At 36.8% G+C, this 19,698-nt stretch overlaps 1 protein-coding gene across 1 annotated transcript in view; it reads right to left on the reverse strand.

Moving 5' to 3' along the window:
• NBAS (NBAS subunit of NRZ tethering complex) overlaps positions 1-19,698 on the reverse strand; it is a 183,678-nt gene that overhangs the window by 113,908 nt on the left and 50,072 nt on the right. Inside the window, exons 24-32 of the mRNA XM_055713511.1 lie at positions 18,260-18,445; positions 17,094-17,267; positions 15,963-16,096; positions 15,160-15,222; positions 14,483-14,605; positions 12,919-13,021; positions 10,154-10,377; positions 5,231-5,343; positions 1,479-1,592 (exon numbers count right to left, since the gene is read on the reverse strand). Coding sequence (XP_055569486.1) covers positions 1,479-1,592; positions 5,231-5,343; positions 10,154-10,377; positions 12,919-13,021; positions 14,483-14,605; positions 15,160-15,222; positions 15,963-16,096; positions 17,094-17,267; positions 18,260-18,445 — 1,234 coding nt within the window. The remainder of the gene's footprint in view (positions 1-1,478; positions 1,593-5,230; positions 5,344-10,153; positions 10,378-12,918; positions 13,022-14,482; positions 14,606-15,159; positions 15,223-15,962; positions 16,097-17,093; positions 17,268-18,259; positions 18,446-19,698) is intronic.

Consider the following 19,698-nt stretch of genomic DNA (forward strand, 5'->3'; position numbering starts at 1 on the left):
CACTGTAGATGCTGATCTATAACTAACGCACTAGGATAACACTACTGGACAAAATAGTTTGTATTGTTAAGCTTCACAGAATCACTGTGGATTTGCTCTTCCTTCTCTCATACAAAAAGAATCACACCGTTTCAAAAGAAAGTAAAACAAAAATCAGCAGCATTAGCCTAAAGAACCCAGATTATTTAGATGAAAAACTGACAGATTTTAACTTAATGCGGGTAGAAGCAGAGAGGAGAGGGAAGCAGCTGTACAGCAATCTTGTCTTATGAACTGATCCGAAGAAACTTTTTTTTTCCCAAAAAGTCTTGCAAACAAGGAAAAATAAAGTTAATGCCTGTCACTCTAGTTTTTCTATAGAACAGAAGATTACATGTGAAATGAACAAATATATAGATTGGATCCAGCTAACTAACATGGTACCGTACCATCCCCTCCCCTCTGTCATCTTTCATGTAGCAGTGCTATGTAACAGGAACACTGAGCTTATCACAGTCACAATGCCATTTCCAGTGCTGTCTTTCCTTAGGACATGGGTATTTTGGAAGGTCAACAACCTAATTTTTATACCTCTATTCATAACCTCATCCAATCCCTTTGGATAGCCCCCTCCTATATATATTTAATACTATGAAAAAAAATTGCCAATACTAAGCTTCCTGAAAACATAAATCATTTAACAATTTTCTTCTTAACAAATACAGAGAGAAAGGAATTAGTCAGCCATGCATCAGTGACAAAGCTGGAATGCATTGATTTTTATATACCACGGTGCACGAAATACAAATCTGTATTTTATATTTCTGTATTCTATTGCTACATCAATAAAAACAGCAGTATTGTATTTGCAGTTACACCGATGAAGTATTTTTCAAAAATCGAAAGGGCTGTCAGACACTTTAGGTAGGCCATCTAGAAAATGAAGATAAAAGAAAAAAATCATCTAACATACTTAGGATTTGATCCTTGAAGACGTTCAGCTTCTCAAATGAATAGTCAAGCTAACACATTATTTGTAGTGTACAAAGGAGACACACAAAGCTGAAGTTTATGCATTCTAGATGACTTTCTTGCCTCTAACTTAAATGGGACTATTATTAAACCAAACTACATTACTTGACAGAGACAATAAGATTTACTGGAATTTTAGTATTATCAGTTAACTGTAAGACAAACTATTCTCAGTCACAAGTCCTCCAACCTGAAATACGCTTTTACTAAAAATCCAGATTAGACAAGGCTGGGTTTTTTTATTTTACGTATCTGTGGAACATCAGAACAGCTGACAGTATCAGCTGTTTTACAGATAAAATATTTCATTCATCTAAAATTATTTCATTCCTCCCCAATGACTGGTCTACCACATAATTTTTTGGTGACATCCTCAAGCACACATTCTAACGATAAACTCAAATGTCCCGAAGTATAACACAAATGCATGTTGCATTGCAATTCAGTGTCTTATTAGCACAGCTTACCTGCAACCCTTAGCAAATTTGCAAGTCCCAAGAGCTTAGCAGATTGTTTATAGTTTGTTGACATCTGAGCAAGACAGTCCTTGATGAGACTGAGTCGATCTGAACATAAACGCACTGTTGAAAGAAGAGCTGGTGTTAGAGACTTTATAAATGAACCTTACTGCTGTATTACTGGTTAAACAATGCAGGCACAGAAAGAGTACTAGGGAATATAAAAATGCAAACACAATCTGAAAACTAGCTGAAAGTTACTTACATACAGATCCTCAATTATACCGATAAACAGAAAGTTAAAACAACACTATAATATACCCAGCCCCAATCACTAGCAAGTCATCAGGCTAGAAAGGGAGGAATAAAAGGGACCCAAATGAAAATTTATTTTTGTTTCAGGTTTTCAGACTCAATGCTTTAAAGTTCATATGACTAACCACATGCCTTTATACAATTATCTTTTTAAAATATAATTTTTGCAACATTATCAGAAAGGCTGCTAAAACAGACATTAACTTTCATTCAGAACGTTGTAAATAACTAATATTTCATGCTACATTTTATTGTAGGGTGGACAGGATATATCATACAGACTGAAGGAACTGTCACAGGCAAAATCTTCAGCTGTTTTAATTTACATCAATATTCCTGAGCGAGTAGAGGGAAAGCCTGCAAATCACCATATCCTGTCAACCATATCCTGAGAAGCTTATAATTAGTACTGTGTTTCAAAAAAGATTTTATCAAGAATTAAACAATTACCTTAATTATATAATGTAATACCATGAACCAATTGCAGTGCTCTTTTTAGATAGTGGGTGACTAACTTCAGGCTGCTGCTTTAAAAAGGTAGCATTTTCATACCATTCAAGTTTCAAAACACAGAAGAACAGCACGCAGATCTTCCACTTAACACTTAGTAAGACATTAATGATTGCATGAGGGATAAGCTCCATGTGCTATTGCACAGTTTAAAACATATCTTATTAGGCCTCAATAAGTGCTAAGCAGCACTTGCATAATGAAAACTCTATTAGTAAGTTCTAGAAATTAAGACTAAAACAAATTAAGAATGGGGCGCAGGAAAGGGTTACACTTTTGGTTTCACTTTTAATATTTTATCACACATATATTAGTATACAGCAGTAAAATGTTTTCATTCACTGATTAAGTAAGATTTTTTTGTATTATTTAACATAATTGAAAGTAATCTGATATAATACCATGGGTTAAATACGCTCATTAAAGAAGGAGTTCTCTTCACCTTTCATGTTAATAAGGAGTGTCCAAACCAGATTTTATTAAAATACATCATAATTATAGTTCACAACCTTAACTTCTGAATTGCTAAAAATGCAAGGGGGTGAAGCTCTACAGAATACTAAACATAAAAGACTATTGCTAATTCTTATTGTGGGAATAACTGATCCTTAATGTTATTTTAATTACATTCTATCAAAGTAACTGACCATTTAAAGGCTTTCATTAAAACTTTAAAACATAATTTTAATCTTATTAATTAGATTTACATGAAAGATACTGAGGAACGGATAAGTCAGGATCATTAATGAAATTACAGGCATGATTTCACATATTCTAATTAATCTAGATCAGTTGTACTACACATGGCAACATAATATCGCATTAACATTACATTATTTACAATAAAAATAATGTGCACACTGCAAAAGATGAAAAAAATATGTTTACTTTTCTACAGGCTGAACAAACTGACTAAAAAATAATTCTCCTCTAGATATCAATATTGCAAGATACAGAAACCAGACTTAATTCTCAGCCCAGAAACGGTAATATTTCCGAATATAACATATGGAGCATCAGCTTACTTTGAAGGAATACTAGGGAAACAAAAGAGTAGTTTGTTGTTTTCTTTTTGTTAAGTAACAACAACCATTTAGAACATTCACTTCATTTCCACAGACCCACAAGTGCTCCCCATAAATCCCAGTATTCCTCTGCACAATGCCACAAGTAAAACATCAGCATGTTTCATTGGTACTCTGTGCTCTTCTCAGCCAGTTTTTTAGAGTGCTCCCAATACCCATGTTAATGCAGTTTCACATAGTTGCCCACACACGATACATTAAAGCTTTACGGAAGGCCAAGTAGTTGAGCTCTCTTGTACTTCTTTCACTTAGAAAAGTGGAGGGTTTTGTTAACTGTATTGGGTTTGTGTGGCAAGGTTTTGGCAGTGGGGAGACTACAGGTGTGGCTTCCGCGAGAAGCTGCCAGAAGCTTCCCCTTTGTCCAACAGAGCCAATGCCAGTTACCACTGAGCCCATCAGAGATGCTGGTAGCCCGTGTGGGATAACATATTTCAGAAGAGGAGAAAGTCGGTGCACAACAGCAACTGCAGCCAGGGCAGAGGAGTGAGAACATGTGAGAGCCGCAGCCCTGCAGCCCCCAGGCCAGGGCAGGAGGAGGCCGGGGGGGCTCCAGGCGCCGCGGCAGAGGCTCCCCCCAGCCCGCGGCGCAGCCCCCGGCGGGGCAGGCTGTGCCCCCAGCCCACGGAGCCCCCGGGGGGCAGTTCCCCCCCCGCAGCCCGGCAGGGCCCCACGCCGGGGCAGGGGGTGCCCGAGGGAGGCTGTGACCCGCGGGCAGCCCGCGCTGGAGCAGCTCCGGGCAGGGCCCGTGGCCCCGCGGGGAGAGGAGCCCGGGCCGGGGCCGGGCTGCGGGCAGGGCCGGTGCCCCCGCGGGGACCCGCGCCGGGGCCGGCCGGGCCCGAGGGGCTGACCGCAGCCCCCTGCACTGTGGACCGTAGAAGGGAAATGAAATCAGGGGTGAAGCTGAGCTTGGGAAGAAGGGATGGGTAGGGGGAAAGTGTTTTAAGATTTGGTTTATTTCTTATTACCCTACTCTGATTTTTGATTGGTAATAAACCAGTTTCCCCAAGTCAAGTCTGTTTTGTCCATGATGGTAACTGGTGGTGATCCCCCTGCCCTTATCCCGACCCACGAGCCTCTCACCGCATTTTCTCTCCCCTGCCCAGCTGAGGAGGGCAGTGACAGAGCAGCTTTGGTGGGCACCCGGCATCCAGCCAGGGTCAACCTCCACATAAAGCAGTGAACTAACTTTGTTTGGCACAATCTATAAGCAATAAAATACACTACAATACAGTCTATTTTCCCCTTTATCTCATTGTCCGTATTATCCTTTCTTTCCAACTTTTGTCCAACAACTTCCCATACCACTGGAGTCAGAGCTCCAAAACATTATTTAAAGTTTTAAACAAGTCATCAGAAGAAACACCTTGTGAAAGCTCATTTCTCTTGTCATTGGGTTTTACATACCTCAGAATGAAACAGCCCAGTGCAGACATGAGAACTGCCTACATGTGAAGTACCTCTCTCCCACCCATTACTTTAAAGCTCATCAGCAAATGAGCAAGGACAGATTATTTTGCAAATAAAAGGTGAGTTCAAACTATTTCTGATGAAGTTACCAGGAACTTCAGATACTCGGTAGTCTATTAAGAAGTTCTGCTAAAAAAGTCCCAAAACACAGACTCCAAATGCAGACATCTTTCTCATCTCACGTCAACAGAAGAATGTTTTTTTAAGAAAAACCCAATTTTTTGGTATGTGTCTGTAAGCTGTTTGGAAGCAGAAAAGAGACCTTTTTTTTAACCATGTAACATGAGTTTAACCATGTAACACTCATGCAATAGTAAACTATATTTCATGCATATTTATGCCCGTGATTCAAGTAATCACATAAAGAATGAAAATATGCAGTACCTTGTAATGGTAGTACTTTCACACCAAATTCTTCAAGGTAGCCAAGAGCACGAATGAGATCTAGCTCCTCCTGAATAGCACTTGGACAGTCTACAATAAGCTGTAGACAGCACCTAAAAAGGAAGGAAACAATTTTTTCTAAAAATTGTTAAATAAATTTGAAGTTAAATTTGTGGGAAAAGTTCAACTGTGAGTATGAAAAAACCCACCAAAACCCAACAGTAATTTACTGTGCTCATGGAACATCAAAATACTCACTAGTCCTGTAACACACACTGTAAGTGTCTGGCATTGTACCTCTGTCATGGCTGGCTAAACATTTTTATGAAATTCTATTCTTGGATTGCCACAATCTTCTTCACCTAGTTATGGTAAGAACATCACCTAAACCCTACTGAAATTAGACCTGCAATGAATTTAACAAAAGACATTGTAATATAAATGAATATGTAATTATTTAGGGAAGTATTTCTTGTATCACTACTGTGTTTTGGTGTTGCTACATAGTAGATAAAGACTGATTTGAATCCACTAAGATAAAAACGAAATTCTGCAAAAACTTGATTGGAAGTGAGATGTTAGAGCTACTGTCAAAAATTCAGTTTCCTTAACTAGGTTCAGCAAATGAAAACAAAGCTGATTAAAAAAGAAAACTATCAAAATTGCTCTGAAGATGTATATATGCAACTATTAATAAAATTTTACTTTAAGTAAACTTTTTAAAAATTTATGTTTTATAAATATTACATTAACATAATCAGATTTTACATATTTTTAAATAAAACTTGTATTCTGGTACAGCATATTCATAAGTAGTTTTATTAATAGATATTTTCAAAATATGCAAAATATTTCCACATGCAAAATAGCCTCAGTGTTTTAAAATGGCTTAATTCATCATACACATTAAACATATTTTGTTTGTGCAATTTGTTGTATGTTTTTTATCTCTACATGTTAAATAAGAAATAGCTATGTTTGCATAAAAAATAAAGTTGTATGGTAACTACATTCCCATCTGAACCCATCACATTTTTCAGGAGCACTGACAAACATTTTCAGGTAAAGCGGAAATTAAAACAGGAGCAGAAGGAAAAAGAACTTGCTAAAGAGAAGAAAAATATGTTCTGCCTGAAACAACCCCTACAGCAAGACTACTAGGAGACCTAAACTCTGTGATGAACACTCAGGGAGGTAAGTTAAGTTACCATGAAACAACTGGTTGGAAAAAAGTCAGAGAAGGACCAAAACAGCTTACTAAACAGAAGTAAACACATGGTCATACATTCATAGCAAGTATTTGAGCTATTATTTTGAAATCTGACCATAAAAACAGAGATAAAAGTTAATGACAGCAAACTTCTAAGATACTAAAAACAGTGATACTTTGTATTTCCAGAGTCTTCTAATGGAAAAGACTCTCAGTCAAAGACTGGTGGGGGAAGGGGGGGGGCGGGGCAGAATTAGAAAATAAACCTTAATTTTATAATGACATTAAATCACTTTTTCATAGCAATTATAGAATGGGTTGAAAGGACCCTTTAAAGATCACCCAGTCCAATACTCCCTGCAATGAGCAGAGACAACTTCCACTAGACCAGGTTGCTCAGAGGCCCACCCAATCTGACAACTTGAATGCTTCCATGGATGAGGCATCTACCACCTCTCTGGGAAACCTGTTGCAGTGCCCTCACTACCCTCACTGTAAAAAATTTCTTCCTCGTATCTAGTTTAAATCTACGTTCTTTTAGTTTAAAACCATTACCCCTTGTCCTGCCACTATACACTCTTGTAAAAAGCTTGTGTCCATCTTCTTATAAGATCCATTTAGCTACTGGAAGGCTGCTATAAGGTCTCCTGATGCCTTCTCCAGGCTGAGCAACCTCAGCTCTCTCAGTCTGTCTTCACAGGAGAGGTGCTCCAGCCCTCTGATTATTTTTGTGGCCCTCCTCTGGACTTGCCCCTACAGGTCTGTGTCCTTGTGTTGGGGGCCTCAGAGCTGAATGCAGTGCTCCCAGTGGGGTCTCACAAGAGCAGAGAGGGAGAACCACGTCCCTTGATCTGCTGTCACAGTTCTTTTGGTGTAGCCCAGGATACAACCGGCTTTCTGGGCTGCAAGCACACATCGCTGGCTCACATCCAGCTTTTCATCCACCAGTACCCCCACGTCCTCTGCAGGACTGCTCTCAATCCATTAACCACCAGTCTGTATTGATACTAGGGGTTACTAGGGGTTGCCCAGACCCAGGTGCTGGACTTTACGCTTGTCCTTGTTGAAACTCATGAGGTTCACAGGGGCCTACTTCTTGAGCTTGTCCAGGTCCCTCTGGATGGCATCCCACCCCTCAGGCCTGTCAACTGTACCACTCAGTCCAGTGTCATTGGCAAACCTGCTGAGGGGGCACTCAATCCCAGCGTCTATGTCATTGATGAAGATATTAAACAGTACTGGTCCCACTACGGATCCCTGAGGAACACCACTTGTCACAGATCTCCATCTGGACATTGAGCCGTTGAATGCTACCATCTGGATGAGGCCATCCACCAAACAGTCCACCCATTTAATCCATATCTCTCCAATTTAGAGAGAAGGATGTTAGGAGAGGGGGGGAACCATGTCAAAGGCTTTACAGAAGTCCACACAGACTACATCTGTGGCTCTTCCCTTGACCACTGATGTAGTCACTCCATCGCAGAAGGCTACTAGGTTGGTCAGGCAGGACTTGCCCTTGGTGAAGTCATGCTTCCTATCTCAAATCACCTCCCTGTCCTCAATGTGCCTTAGCATAGCTTCTAGGAGGATCTGCCCCACAACCTTCCCAGGCACAAAGGTGAGGTTACATTGCATTACAGTGCCACATGCAACAGCAAAGGACTAGACTGCTGACCCAAAAGGTCTGTTCCAAATAACCATGCATTTTGTTCCTGCTGCTCCAAAATGAAACAAAAAACCAACCAACCTCTCTGTGTCCTAACTTAGCCTAGAGGTGGCTTCTCTCCTACACATCAAGGAAATCCCACAACTACAGTATCCTCTCCCCATACAAGCAGCTAACACATAAACTTTAACGATGGCCATTATATGCACACAGATAAAATTCAGTTGTAATTTGGATACTGTAACAGTCTATGCATGTTTCATTGTGATCACAACTTTTTTACAGACTATCTAGTTGTCCTGGTATCCAAAATGTTAGAAAGCCTCAACTAATTTAAACATCTATATATTTATATAAATATTCATATATTTTAAAATAAAGTAAAAGCCAGTGACTCTTGGGCCTTTTCAGCCTCCAAAGCAAGCATATACCTAGAACAAACACTTATAAGCAATAATGATAGTCAATAAATTGCGCTTTCAATAAAAAGGTAGAAAGAGAGCTAGCATTTTTACTCCTGTAAAAGTGACCACCCTTCAACACTGACCTGAGGTAATAATGCCTTTACTAAAAAAGCAAACAACAAAATCCCACACAAATAAAGAAAGAAACCTTCATCCTCATCACATGTATTTATGAGAAAAACAAGCTGTGAGTGATTAGGGAGGAAAAAACCCAATGCTTTTTCAGTCATTGTCCAATTAAGTTATGGAGAATATAACTGTTACTCAAGGCAAAATGCAAAAGTATTCTTCCCTTAATCTCTAACAAAAAATATATGATTTGTCAATCCATAAAACTTACAATATTTTATTGAGGAAAACTTAATTTGAAAAACAATAATTACTTACAAATAGGTTGACTGTATTGCTGTAGTCAGTACTCAAAAATACCCCCACAAACTGGTAACGTGTAGTACATACCATTATGTGTCAAGATGAATTTGTATCTTGAAGGGAAGAAAAATAAGTAAACTTTTTTCTTGTAATTAGTAGGTCAGTATACTCACATTAAGTGAAAGTAGTACTTTATAAAGTTGACATGTCTTCCATTGTAATTGAAACAAATATTTTTGTTTGGTTATGGGATTTTCTTTTGGTTTTTTGGTGTTTGAGTTGTGGTTTTGCGTTTCTTTGGTTTGTTTGGTTGGGTGGGTTTTTTTTATTTTTGTTCTTTTTTTTTGTGTTTGTGGGGATTTGGGGGGGTTTTTTTGGTTTGTTTGTTTCTGTTTTTAATAAGTGCCTTAAGGAAAATTTATTTGGATTAACACATAACAATACCCATGGAAAAGCAAATTCTTAGAATAAAAGGGAAAGGCTGGAAATACTAAGACATGCTTCTATTTTAAATATTTACGGTAAGCCAAGGAATCAATCTTCTACATAGGTAATACCAAACTGTTTTACCTATCTGCATCTAATCTGTAAAAGAAAATACTTCCATGTCTAAATTTATACAAGAATGAACATTCACACTGCAACCTTCAAGGCTGCTCTATGGCTGAACTGCATTGTGAAGAATTGTCTTACTTCTTCATGCAACAAAGAGAGACAGATAGCCTCAAATGAACTCTCAGAATTGGAAAAGACCAAAACAATAAAAGTAATGAAAGAATCAGCAAATTGCTATTTTCTGTTGTGGTAGTAACCGGGGGCCACAATCGTGTTCAATGTCATAACGCGGAAAGGGTCCAAGTAACATGAGTGAAAACCTTCTTATCCACAGAGAAAGGCTTGCACATTTCTTCTTGTTCTTCAACCTGAATTCTGTAATAGATCACTCCATCAACCAGGAACTGCAATGGTGAACACACACACAAAGCAAGGGGTGGGGGAACCACAAAAAAAAAACCCAAAAAAACCCAAAAAAACAACACACCAGAAGAGTTTTGCAGAAGGCGAAAGTATTGTTTTGACTTACCATATAATTTTACAAGAAAAGAAATAAACTCACCTAAAATTCACCCCCTCTTACAGGGAAACAAAATTCACGTTTCAATTAAAAGAGCAATATGTATTTATGTATATCGTAATTGTAAATATACCTGGCCAAATCCATACAGCTATCTGTCAAGCTCGTTGAAGAATTGAAATATTCTCTGCCAGCAGCCAAAACTAGTTCAATACTTTTTGCATAGTTGACTCGGTACTGTGGCTTCCCTTTTGATGCACTTGGTAGATCCACTGACCAAACACTGCAATGCATCATTTGCCCAGCCAAGTGGATATTGTCTATACTGCTTGAGCATAAAAGACTTTCTGTGAATATCTAAAAGAAAGAACAATAATTCAACAGTCTGCAGGAGCAGCTTCAGATAAGCTTATCTGTGTTCTATGGAACAACCCCTTTTGATTAAAACAAGCAGAAAATAGAACTTTTATCAAGAAGAGGATTTCCAAAGGTAGTTGTGGCAGGGGGAGATTGTGGCCTCTGATTCAAATAGCCCCACTGAATGAGGGCAAAACCCCACTTGAGGAGCACGCGTAGGTAGCAAAAAACATCAGTGGTGCTATCTGAGGATGTGCACTAGTTTCCATTAGAACTGAGAAACTTGTAACCAATCCTGTACGTGAATGAAAATGAATATGCAGTACACTATGAAGGTAAAAAAATGAAAGTAAAGCTAAAATTAACTAATAGCTAATTATTTCTACTTCTGGGGGGAACAGGATGGGAGGGGGGGGAGGATGTGGCAAGGAACAACCAACACCAACTTATTGACTGCCTTTTTTACAGTGTGACTTCGAGGAAATTATTTATACCTGCATTCTGAGGTGTTAATAGGATGTACAAATCTGAAAAGGCAGTTCGGTATTAAGACCTTAAAACCAAGAATATACGTGAAAAAATGCTGTGTCCCTGAAGAAAGTAAAATATTTAGAACTCAGCAAATAAGATGGTTTTTAAGTTTGAATCAAGACTATCTTCAAAGCATGCATACCAATATGCATACCAGCACCTGCCACAAAACACCTAACTATTACTTTCAGGTCAAAGTTTTGCCCACTTCAAGATGCTCAAAATAATCTCAATTTCTTACAAAAACAAATTTACTTTTTTTTAAAACACAGCCGGTATTGTCCTAATGAAGAGCAATATATGCATTTAATCATTTCAGAAAATATCACAGCTGCAACAATATGGCCTTTATAAAAAGTTTTAAATTTCTTAACAAATTAAATAGAGTCAATGAGTCATAGTCAAGCCCCAGTTGAAGGGACCTCAAAAGGTAATCTGGTCAGAACTTTCATGGGAAAGGGGGCATAAATGAAATTATCTAGCACCCTGTCCAACTGCGTCTGAAATTAAAGCATTTATTCACTAGAAAGAACCTCTGCAAATCATCTTATACTCTGGGAAAGGAACATAGTTAGTGCTTCTTAAAAAGCATCATACAATTGGATCATATTCCATTTCACAATACATTAATCCTCAAGGAACAGTGAAAGATGCAAAGTATGATAGCTGACACTTTTTTCCTTAAAGATCACATACATACATCTTACCCCTCTCAAAATGTATGGACATTAAGTCCTTGAGGAGGACAGGATTCACTTTGCATGCAAGCAGAATAGAGTAAGCATCACGCTAAAAAAAAAAATATCCCCATAAAACCTCACATATGATTGCAAATCCTTAATGCCTCAATTTATCAATTTTCTAATTATCAAAGCATAATTGGATACAACGGCACTACATTTTAAAGGATTTGCAGCATTCCTACATGAATTTTTTCAAAACTCTTTGTTGTGGTGGGGTTTTTTAATCATATAGTATAGAGGTTAAAAAATAATTTAATATTAATCAAAATATTAAAAACAGAAAAAATCAAATGCTATTATTTTCAGAATTCTCTAGTACTGTAATTTTTTTAAATGCACTTAAAAAAAAAAATCCAAGTACCATAAGCCACAGCCTATCACAAAAGCATGACCATTAAATACAATGCAGTTCTCTTTGAGCAACACTAAACTGTAGAACTACAGAAAAATCATGACTTTTTTTTCCATACAGGTTGAATAGCATTGCTTTTTCAGTTCAGGGTTTTTTTTCTAATTTGCTTTCAAAACTTCTCCCAAGAGCTAATCAGACTGTTAGCCATAAGCAATTAAATCTGCCAACTGCAGTAAAACACCTTAAACTTTTAAAAGATGTGACTATTTAAATACCAATTATAGTGGATACGGCACATCCTATAAAAAACTGCAGGCTGTTGAAGTGAAAATGCAGATAAATGACACGTCACAGCAAATTCTACATTAGTCTAATAAAAGCCCTTTGAAATATTAATCACATACGTTTTGGATTTACGTACATGCAAGTTTGGTAGGTTTTTTCCTTCAATGAAATTAGATTTTTTTTACCTCACATTATTTTACCTCAATTACAAGCAGTAGAAAGTCCATAATCCTATAATAATCTTGGATAATGTTATCAAACCAGAACTTCATGTTTAAAAAACATGCTTGGCTAAAGATAACACTTAGCTAAAAGATTGTTTATTTTCATTAGTTTTAAGAGTTTAATACTAAACACATTTGTACATACAATTATAAAGTCTCAGGAAGTTGACTTCATCTAAAGAAAGTTTAAATCTAGAAAAAATTTCCTGTATATTTATTAGAGGAGCTTTTGATGAAATGAATTAACACAGGAAGTTTCTGACTTGAATGAAAATACTGTAAAAAAGCCAGCAGACAACCAAGTAACACAACACATGAAAATGTATTTAGATTTGTGAGCAACAATATGAAATGAGGATTTGTAGCTTACTTGGGACATAAATCAGGAAGAAAAAATAAAACTCACCTCATAGCAAGTATCTGAATGTAAGCATGTATATACTTTCTGCTGCATGTCTAACATATCCTGGAGCAATTCCTTCCAGTGTGTCTCACTGACAGATGGTTGCCTACAAACATTTTTAAAATTAAATATTCTCTTCCTCAACAGACTTAAAGAAAAGATGTAGATGCACTACAGTTCTATCACCAAAAATATGAATTTTCACAAACAGTATTTAAATCTTTAATTGGACTTTTAACGAGAAGTGATTTAAAGACAGAATGCTTTTAATATTAATTAACATTTAAACAGTGTCTGTGGGATAAAATTGATGATAACAGTGTAGTACCCAAAGTGTTTTTTCTGTGGAATAACACAGAGATTTAAGCAATCTTTATCAAAATCCCTCAAGTAGGTTTTGCTAATTTCCAGCAGTACATCAAAAAGCTGGAAGTGCTAACTTCATACTGATCCAAGAACAGCTGGGTAAAAAGTTTTTAACAGCAACTGAGAATCATTAAAGTGCTGTTCATTATAAGCAATCTTAAAGAACTAATCAATTGCATGCAAGCACAGAAGAATACAGCTGCAAGTTTATTTTGTTCCTTAAACTGGAATGTTATTCAGATTCTTGACCCTCTGATTCCACACATCTGTTTACTCACAAAGCTTCCTTTACAACCTCATGTGCTCTATCAAAACCTTTCATAGAGTTTTTACTACTAAGGTTTTTTGACATTATCTTGAGCCTTTCCAATTAAAAGACTTGAAGGTACACAGACTAGTCCAGCTAATAGCGATTTTCTCATGTGGCATTAGCTTTTGTTTTGGCAAAGCAAAGGGTCTCCACAAAATAATTTAGAAAATAAATCAACATTTTTCCTACAGAGGCATTAACTTGATCTTTCTAAAGCAATGTTTTTACAAGTCTTAAAGCTTTCAGTACGTCCAAGCGAAATGCTACTCTACCATCACCAATACACTGTTGTGCACATTTACTTTAAATACGAGAAATACATAACTAAGAGAAAGAAAAAGAAAAAAACAACAAACCACAGTGAGCTGTATAATAATTCGTCTACAGTTGGAAGACAAATTAAATGTAGTTTTTCTTAAATAGAAAATTTGAAAAATTATACTGGAAATATAAGAAGTAGAATCAATACATACAATCAATAAATTGCCCTATTACAAGAGCTCCTAAGAAAACACATCAAAAACCAGAAACTATTATTTTACAAATCCTACACTTACAATAAAATTTCATAGGTCTTAAAGAACTTCATTTACAATACGTTAACTTCTACTATTCATGATCTTACAGTATTTTGCAGCCAGTACACCTTTTAGGCAATACACAAACATATTGAGATAGGTTTAAAGCAAGACAGTTCTTTGAATGTGGAGATTGCAGCCAGAACACTAACCATGTTAATCATCAGTTTAAGAAATGAGTTTTATGTGCACCGTGTTTAGTTTGTACACTACAGCTCCCTGCTGCAAAACAGGCAGGGACGCTCCCTGACAATAAGTACTGTTACCTTACCGTCCTTTCCCCCTTATCTCCCATCCCCCTTTGAATACTAACTTGCGACCTGTGTGCCTTGTCAGCCTAACCATCAGCTTCCGTGCCTCCTCTGCATTGTCTTTTGTGTCTTTCACGAAGGAAACAGGTTTCTGAAGTTCATGTTTCTCCAACAGCTCTGACACACTGTAAATAAATAGTCAACATTTTTGAATCCTGCACAGTTGTACAACTACCTCTACCTTAGCGGTTTTAAAGCTGTCTCAGACAATGTACTGCAAATGCAAACAGTCTCTATAAAGTCTATAAAAGTATGGATTAGCCAGAGTAACAGTATTTATTAAATACATTTTTTAAAAAATTTTAAAAAGCTGTAGGGTAAATGCATATCACCAACAAGTTTTCCCTTATTCAAAGCATTACGGAGTATCATGACCAAAACAAATCTCCAGGGTAACCTTCCTCTCCCTTTATAAAACAAAAACCAACCAACCAAAAAAACCACAAACACAACCAAAATTACTTGTATTCCAAGGAAAATACCCATGCAGTTTTACAATATTCAAAAAAATAAAACCATTCAAAATTTCATAATTTATGACCACAAAAAACTTACATATTATCTTGTTGACAGCATTAAAACCAAGGAAAATATTCTTGCTACTTTCTTGTCATAAAAATATTCTTGGCTATGCCTAATGACTTCTGTAAGAATACATTATTTTCACAAAATTAAATACCTAAGGATTTGTTCCAGTTCATCTACTTTATCATGAAGAGTGTTCGTTTTATCTGTCTCAGGCCTGCAAAAAAATATACAATTAACATTATATATATATATACACACACACACTACTTGTAATTTCTTCATGTAATCCCTATTACATAGACGTACAGATAAGCAGTTTGAAACATTCCTTGATGAAAATCAAATATATGTTCACTTGAAAGAATAAAACTGTTGGCTTCCTGCTGGAAGGATAGCTAAAATTGAGGGGTCCCTCGGTCTCCAAAGAACAGAACTTTTCCTTCTTCCTAGACTTTTCTCAGGCTCTCTCCTTCCTACATGTAAAAGATACTGGGGAGAATAGCTTACATCCCTTCCTCATGCTTTCACTTTCTCAAGAATTACTTATCCTTCATATAGATCTTCCATACTGAGACCTCTCTCATAGGGCCATATTGCTGATTATAGCTAAGTGTGAGACACCACTAACAGTAAGTCGTCCAACAAGACAGCACTAACAGCCAGTCCAACTCACTAGGCTATAAAAGCCTAAGATTCTAATACAGAAGCCTTGGTCTAGGCTGCTACTTTAAATCCTGTTTTGTTGCGTTATCTGGTAGAGTACATATACAGCACAAGCACACACAGACGCACACACACACAGATGCACACACACACGGCAACTCACACCAGGACAGAAAATTCCAGTAACATCATCTCTCCTTTTGTGACTTAACAACTACTTCTGAAGCATTACTTCACAACTGTATTTAACATACCTAAAATATTTACAAATAGCTAGCTGAAAATGTTTACCCATATCCTCTTTGTGGAAGGCATTCCAAAATATCATAACAGAGCGCGAGCTGGTCATCTCGTTCACAACTATAAATACATTCCAATGCTGTAATCATAAGCTGGTCTTGATCAGAAATAATTTTTGGCTGACACTAACAAGAAAAGAAAGCACATTATTTTTAGTTTTCTGTTTCTAATTCAACAGTCAAGTTTCTTCTGGATAGATAAAGATACGTATTCCAAGTAAATGAATTGTCTTTAGTTGTAAGTATAACATCTCCTGCTAACAACTGAGTGAAGTACCTGTTGAAGTTACAACATGAAACATAATTTGGCTGGTTTCCTACACTGCACATGCTTGAAAGAACAGTAGTACGCCATTATACCCTTCTTGAATTTGAGAGATGGAGAGGGTGCAGGGCGGAGGAAGGCAACTGCTGCAAACATTTGTCACATTTATTTAATATGTACAACAATAACAATACACATAAAATAGCTGTAGTTTTGCTTCACTGACTATTTTCTGTCTATACACTTAGAATGTTCAGTAGTATGCAAAAATGTGCTTATGTGACCTGGAATAATTATTCAAAATGTAGAAGCAGCATGAAATACTCACATGGAAATTAACTTCAACACTTATTCATTGAACTCTTGGGTCCATCCTAATGGCCCCCATTTTATTCTTTACATTTGTTATGGAAAGACAGGGGCAGGGGCAGCAGGGGAGTGGAATAACTTTAAGTGCACTGCTAGTAACTTTTTTTTCCTCAGGCGAAATCAGATAAAATTGGAAACTCTTCCTTATCCATTTTTTAAAAAGTCAAAATACCAGGGATTTACTTTAAACACATCACCAGAAAATTACTTCAAGAAGAATCTTTACAATAATTTTTGTTCTACTAGGTCAAGATGATATTTACATTAGTTTGACAATCTTATCAAGGACAGTTGATGCATTATAACTTACGCTGCAATATTTTTTAATTAAATGTTTTGGAAAACGTAACAAATACTTGGTCCAAAAAGAAGGGAAATATCAGAGAAACAATCAGATTTAGAAGATTAACTAACCCTATTTATGAATTCACCTGTTCAATACAGAAATTTCTTAATAAACCAGTAGAATCATCAAGGCTCTACACTTACAGCAGGTTTTGAATTCTGAAATATCTTCAGAGGTAGCCTCAGGTCTTCCTTTGCCAAGGTTACTAAATATTCTTTTAAAAGTGAATTTGCAAGACCGGGGGACTGATTTTCACAGCGGTGGAGAAAAGGGATCATCCACTGGTAAACATTATTCACATATTTTTCATCAGAGGACTGGAAAGCACAATGAATTAGAAAACAAAAAAGAACAAATTCAGTTTCATTGTCCAAAACAAACAAGAAAACAAAAAAAAAAAAAAACCAAACCCAAAGTATTTTGATCATTACAACTGCAACAGCATCTTCACCTATCACAAACAACAGCTGAAGCATGACATTTACCACTGCTGCACAGATCACCGCATCATAAAACACTGAAATAATCCATCATCTTTCTGCTGCCCAATGGCTTGGGGAAAGCAAGCAGTACAGAAGTAAAGCCCACTGCATGAGGAAAGCCTAGTTGTCTTCCTCCTACAATTTCATAACGAGTGAAAGCTCGGCTTGCGTTCATGTCAGAGTAGCATTACTTTCAGCATGCAAGAATGCAAGACAGAAAAACAAATGACGAGTGGTTACATAAATCCTAGCAAAAATTTGAAAGTTCTGAGCATTATCTTCTCATACTTAAATATTTATTATTTGACTGAATTTCAGAGCCCTGTTCAATCTCTAGGTGTTTTTCAAACTTTCCAAGAGGTTGAAATGCCATGCGCAGGCTGAACGCAGGGAAGACAAAAACCACATATATGCTGCAGAGGCAAATATTAAGATTTTTTGCTAATATTTAAAGACACCAAAAAATATCCAAGGAAAAAATTCAGTGTTGTTGCATCTGCAGCACCATTGACAGTGACACTAAAGATCCTTTAGAAAGGGTCAATGAAGAAGCAATTCACAGCTTTCAAAAGACTAGATTCATTACTGTTTAGTCCTGTGCCTAGGATAAAGAACAGGTCTTTAAGAAAACCAAGACATTTTAACTTTTGTTAAAAACAGATAAAAACCCCTCCACTACAACAAAAAAGCAACAACAGAAGTGTTGAATTCAAAATGAAGTTTCACCAGAAAAATGTCAGCCACAAACAGTATCTTTACATAGGATCTAGGATAACCTGAATTACTGGAAATCAAGGTATACTTACTGCTTTATTCACAACACTTACATTCCTCATCAACAGTCTCAGCTTTTCAATGTCTTTCATCTCCAGAAGTTCCTTCAAAGTTAAGGTTCGATCACCATCAGTCTCATAAACTATTGTCTCAAGAGTGATCAGATTGTCACAAAGCACCTGCAGACCAGGAATATTCCTCTCCATGCCAAGACGAACAAGGGACAGAGCACAGTCCACCTGAAAAATAATTAAAAACTCTGCTGTACAACTGTTTGCTAAAAATCAACTTCAAGTCTGATCTGTGTCCTGTTTCTGTGTCTATTTTCTTTCCGTTTTTGTTTAATAGGCAATTCTAAGTTCCTAGAAGTTTTTGTAGACTATATTCCTACATGGATTGCTCTTCTCAGCTTTATAAAGTCCAAATATAGTTTTTAATCTTAGTGGATGACACCATTATAGGCTTTTGACCCAGATGCATCTCACTAATGCATGTAAATTAGGAGAATACTATTCCTTCTGGAGACCACACACACAGATACATCAACTCATCTCACTGCACAGAATATAAAGGAATGCTTTAAACTAAGATAATCAGTTAACTGACTGAAGTTATGAAAACCTCTGCATGTAACATGACTTTTCTAGCTGACCATGAATTAATAATTTTAATTATTGCATTTCACTTCACAGAGAACAGTGACAGTTTTTTCCCTGGTGACCAAAAATGCCTCTATATGGAAGATTCTATTTCAATTTCAGAGAATGCAAGATTGGCTGTAAGTATTCAGTGAGGCAGACATAGGTCTGGAAGAGAAGAACACAATTTCATTTATATGTTAGTAAAATAACTGATCCTTGGAAGTTACTTTTATTTCCATACCTACTGATAGGCTGTTAAGATCACAGCAAACTATGATGAAAGAGACTTGGAGGACTATAAACTTCAAGAATAAAAAAACTCCTCCATCAGAACTAACTCATAGTTCCAGCCAACCTCCTTTCCATGCAGGTAAATTAGCTTGTGAAGCAATAAAATACCAGAGCACGTCAGTGGTGAGCTCTCTTCTTACTTGCAATGCTTGTCTTTACCACACAGATCTTCAAACATTTTGAAAAATATGAAGAAAATAAAAGCAAAAATAAGCTGCATGGTAGTCCCACAGACACACAAATAACCTACCAGAAAGCAATGATGACAGTACTACATATTGGCATACGACAGTGACACATGTGACTGTCACTTATCGATACATATGACACTGTATCATGCAACAGATAAAACCATGTTTCTCAATACCCTGTGCACCAAATTCCCTCCCTTGGTTACAAACATAAAATGTAATGGTGAATATTTTCCATGGACTACAGAAGTGCTACGATCTGCTGTGGTAAGCCAAGTGAAAGGCAATCTACTAGCTTCTTGGTCATTCCTACAGATCAATTATTTGGCTAAGTAAACTTTGGGGCAAACATTAAAAAAAAAAAAAACC

Source organism: Falco cherrug, chromosome 6 (genome assembly GCF_023634085.1).
Source record: "Falco cherrug isolate bFalChe1 chromosome 6, bFalChe1.pri, whole genome shotgun sequence".
Taxonomy (NCBI): domain Eukaryota; kingdom Metazoa; phylum Chordata; class Aves; order Falconiformes; family Falconidae; genus Falco; species Falco cherrug.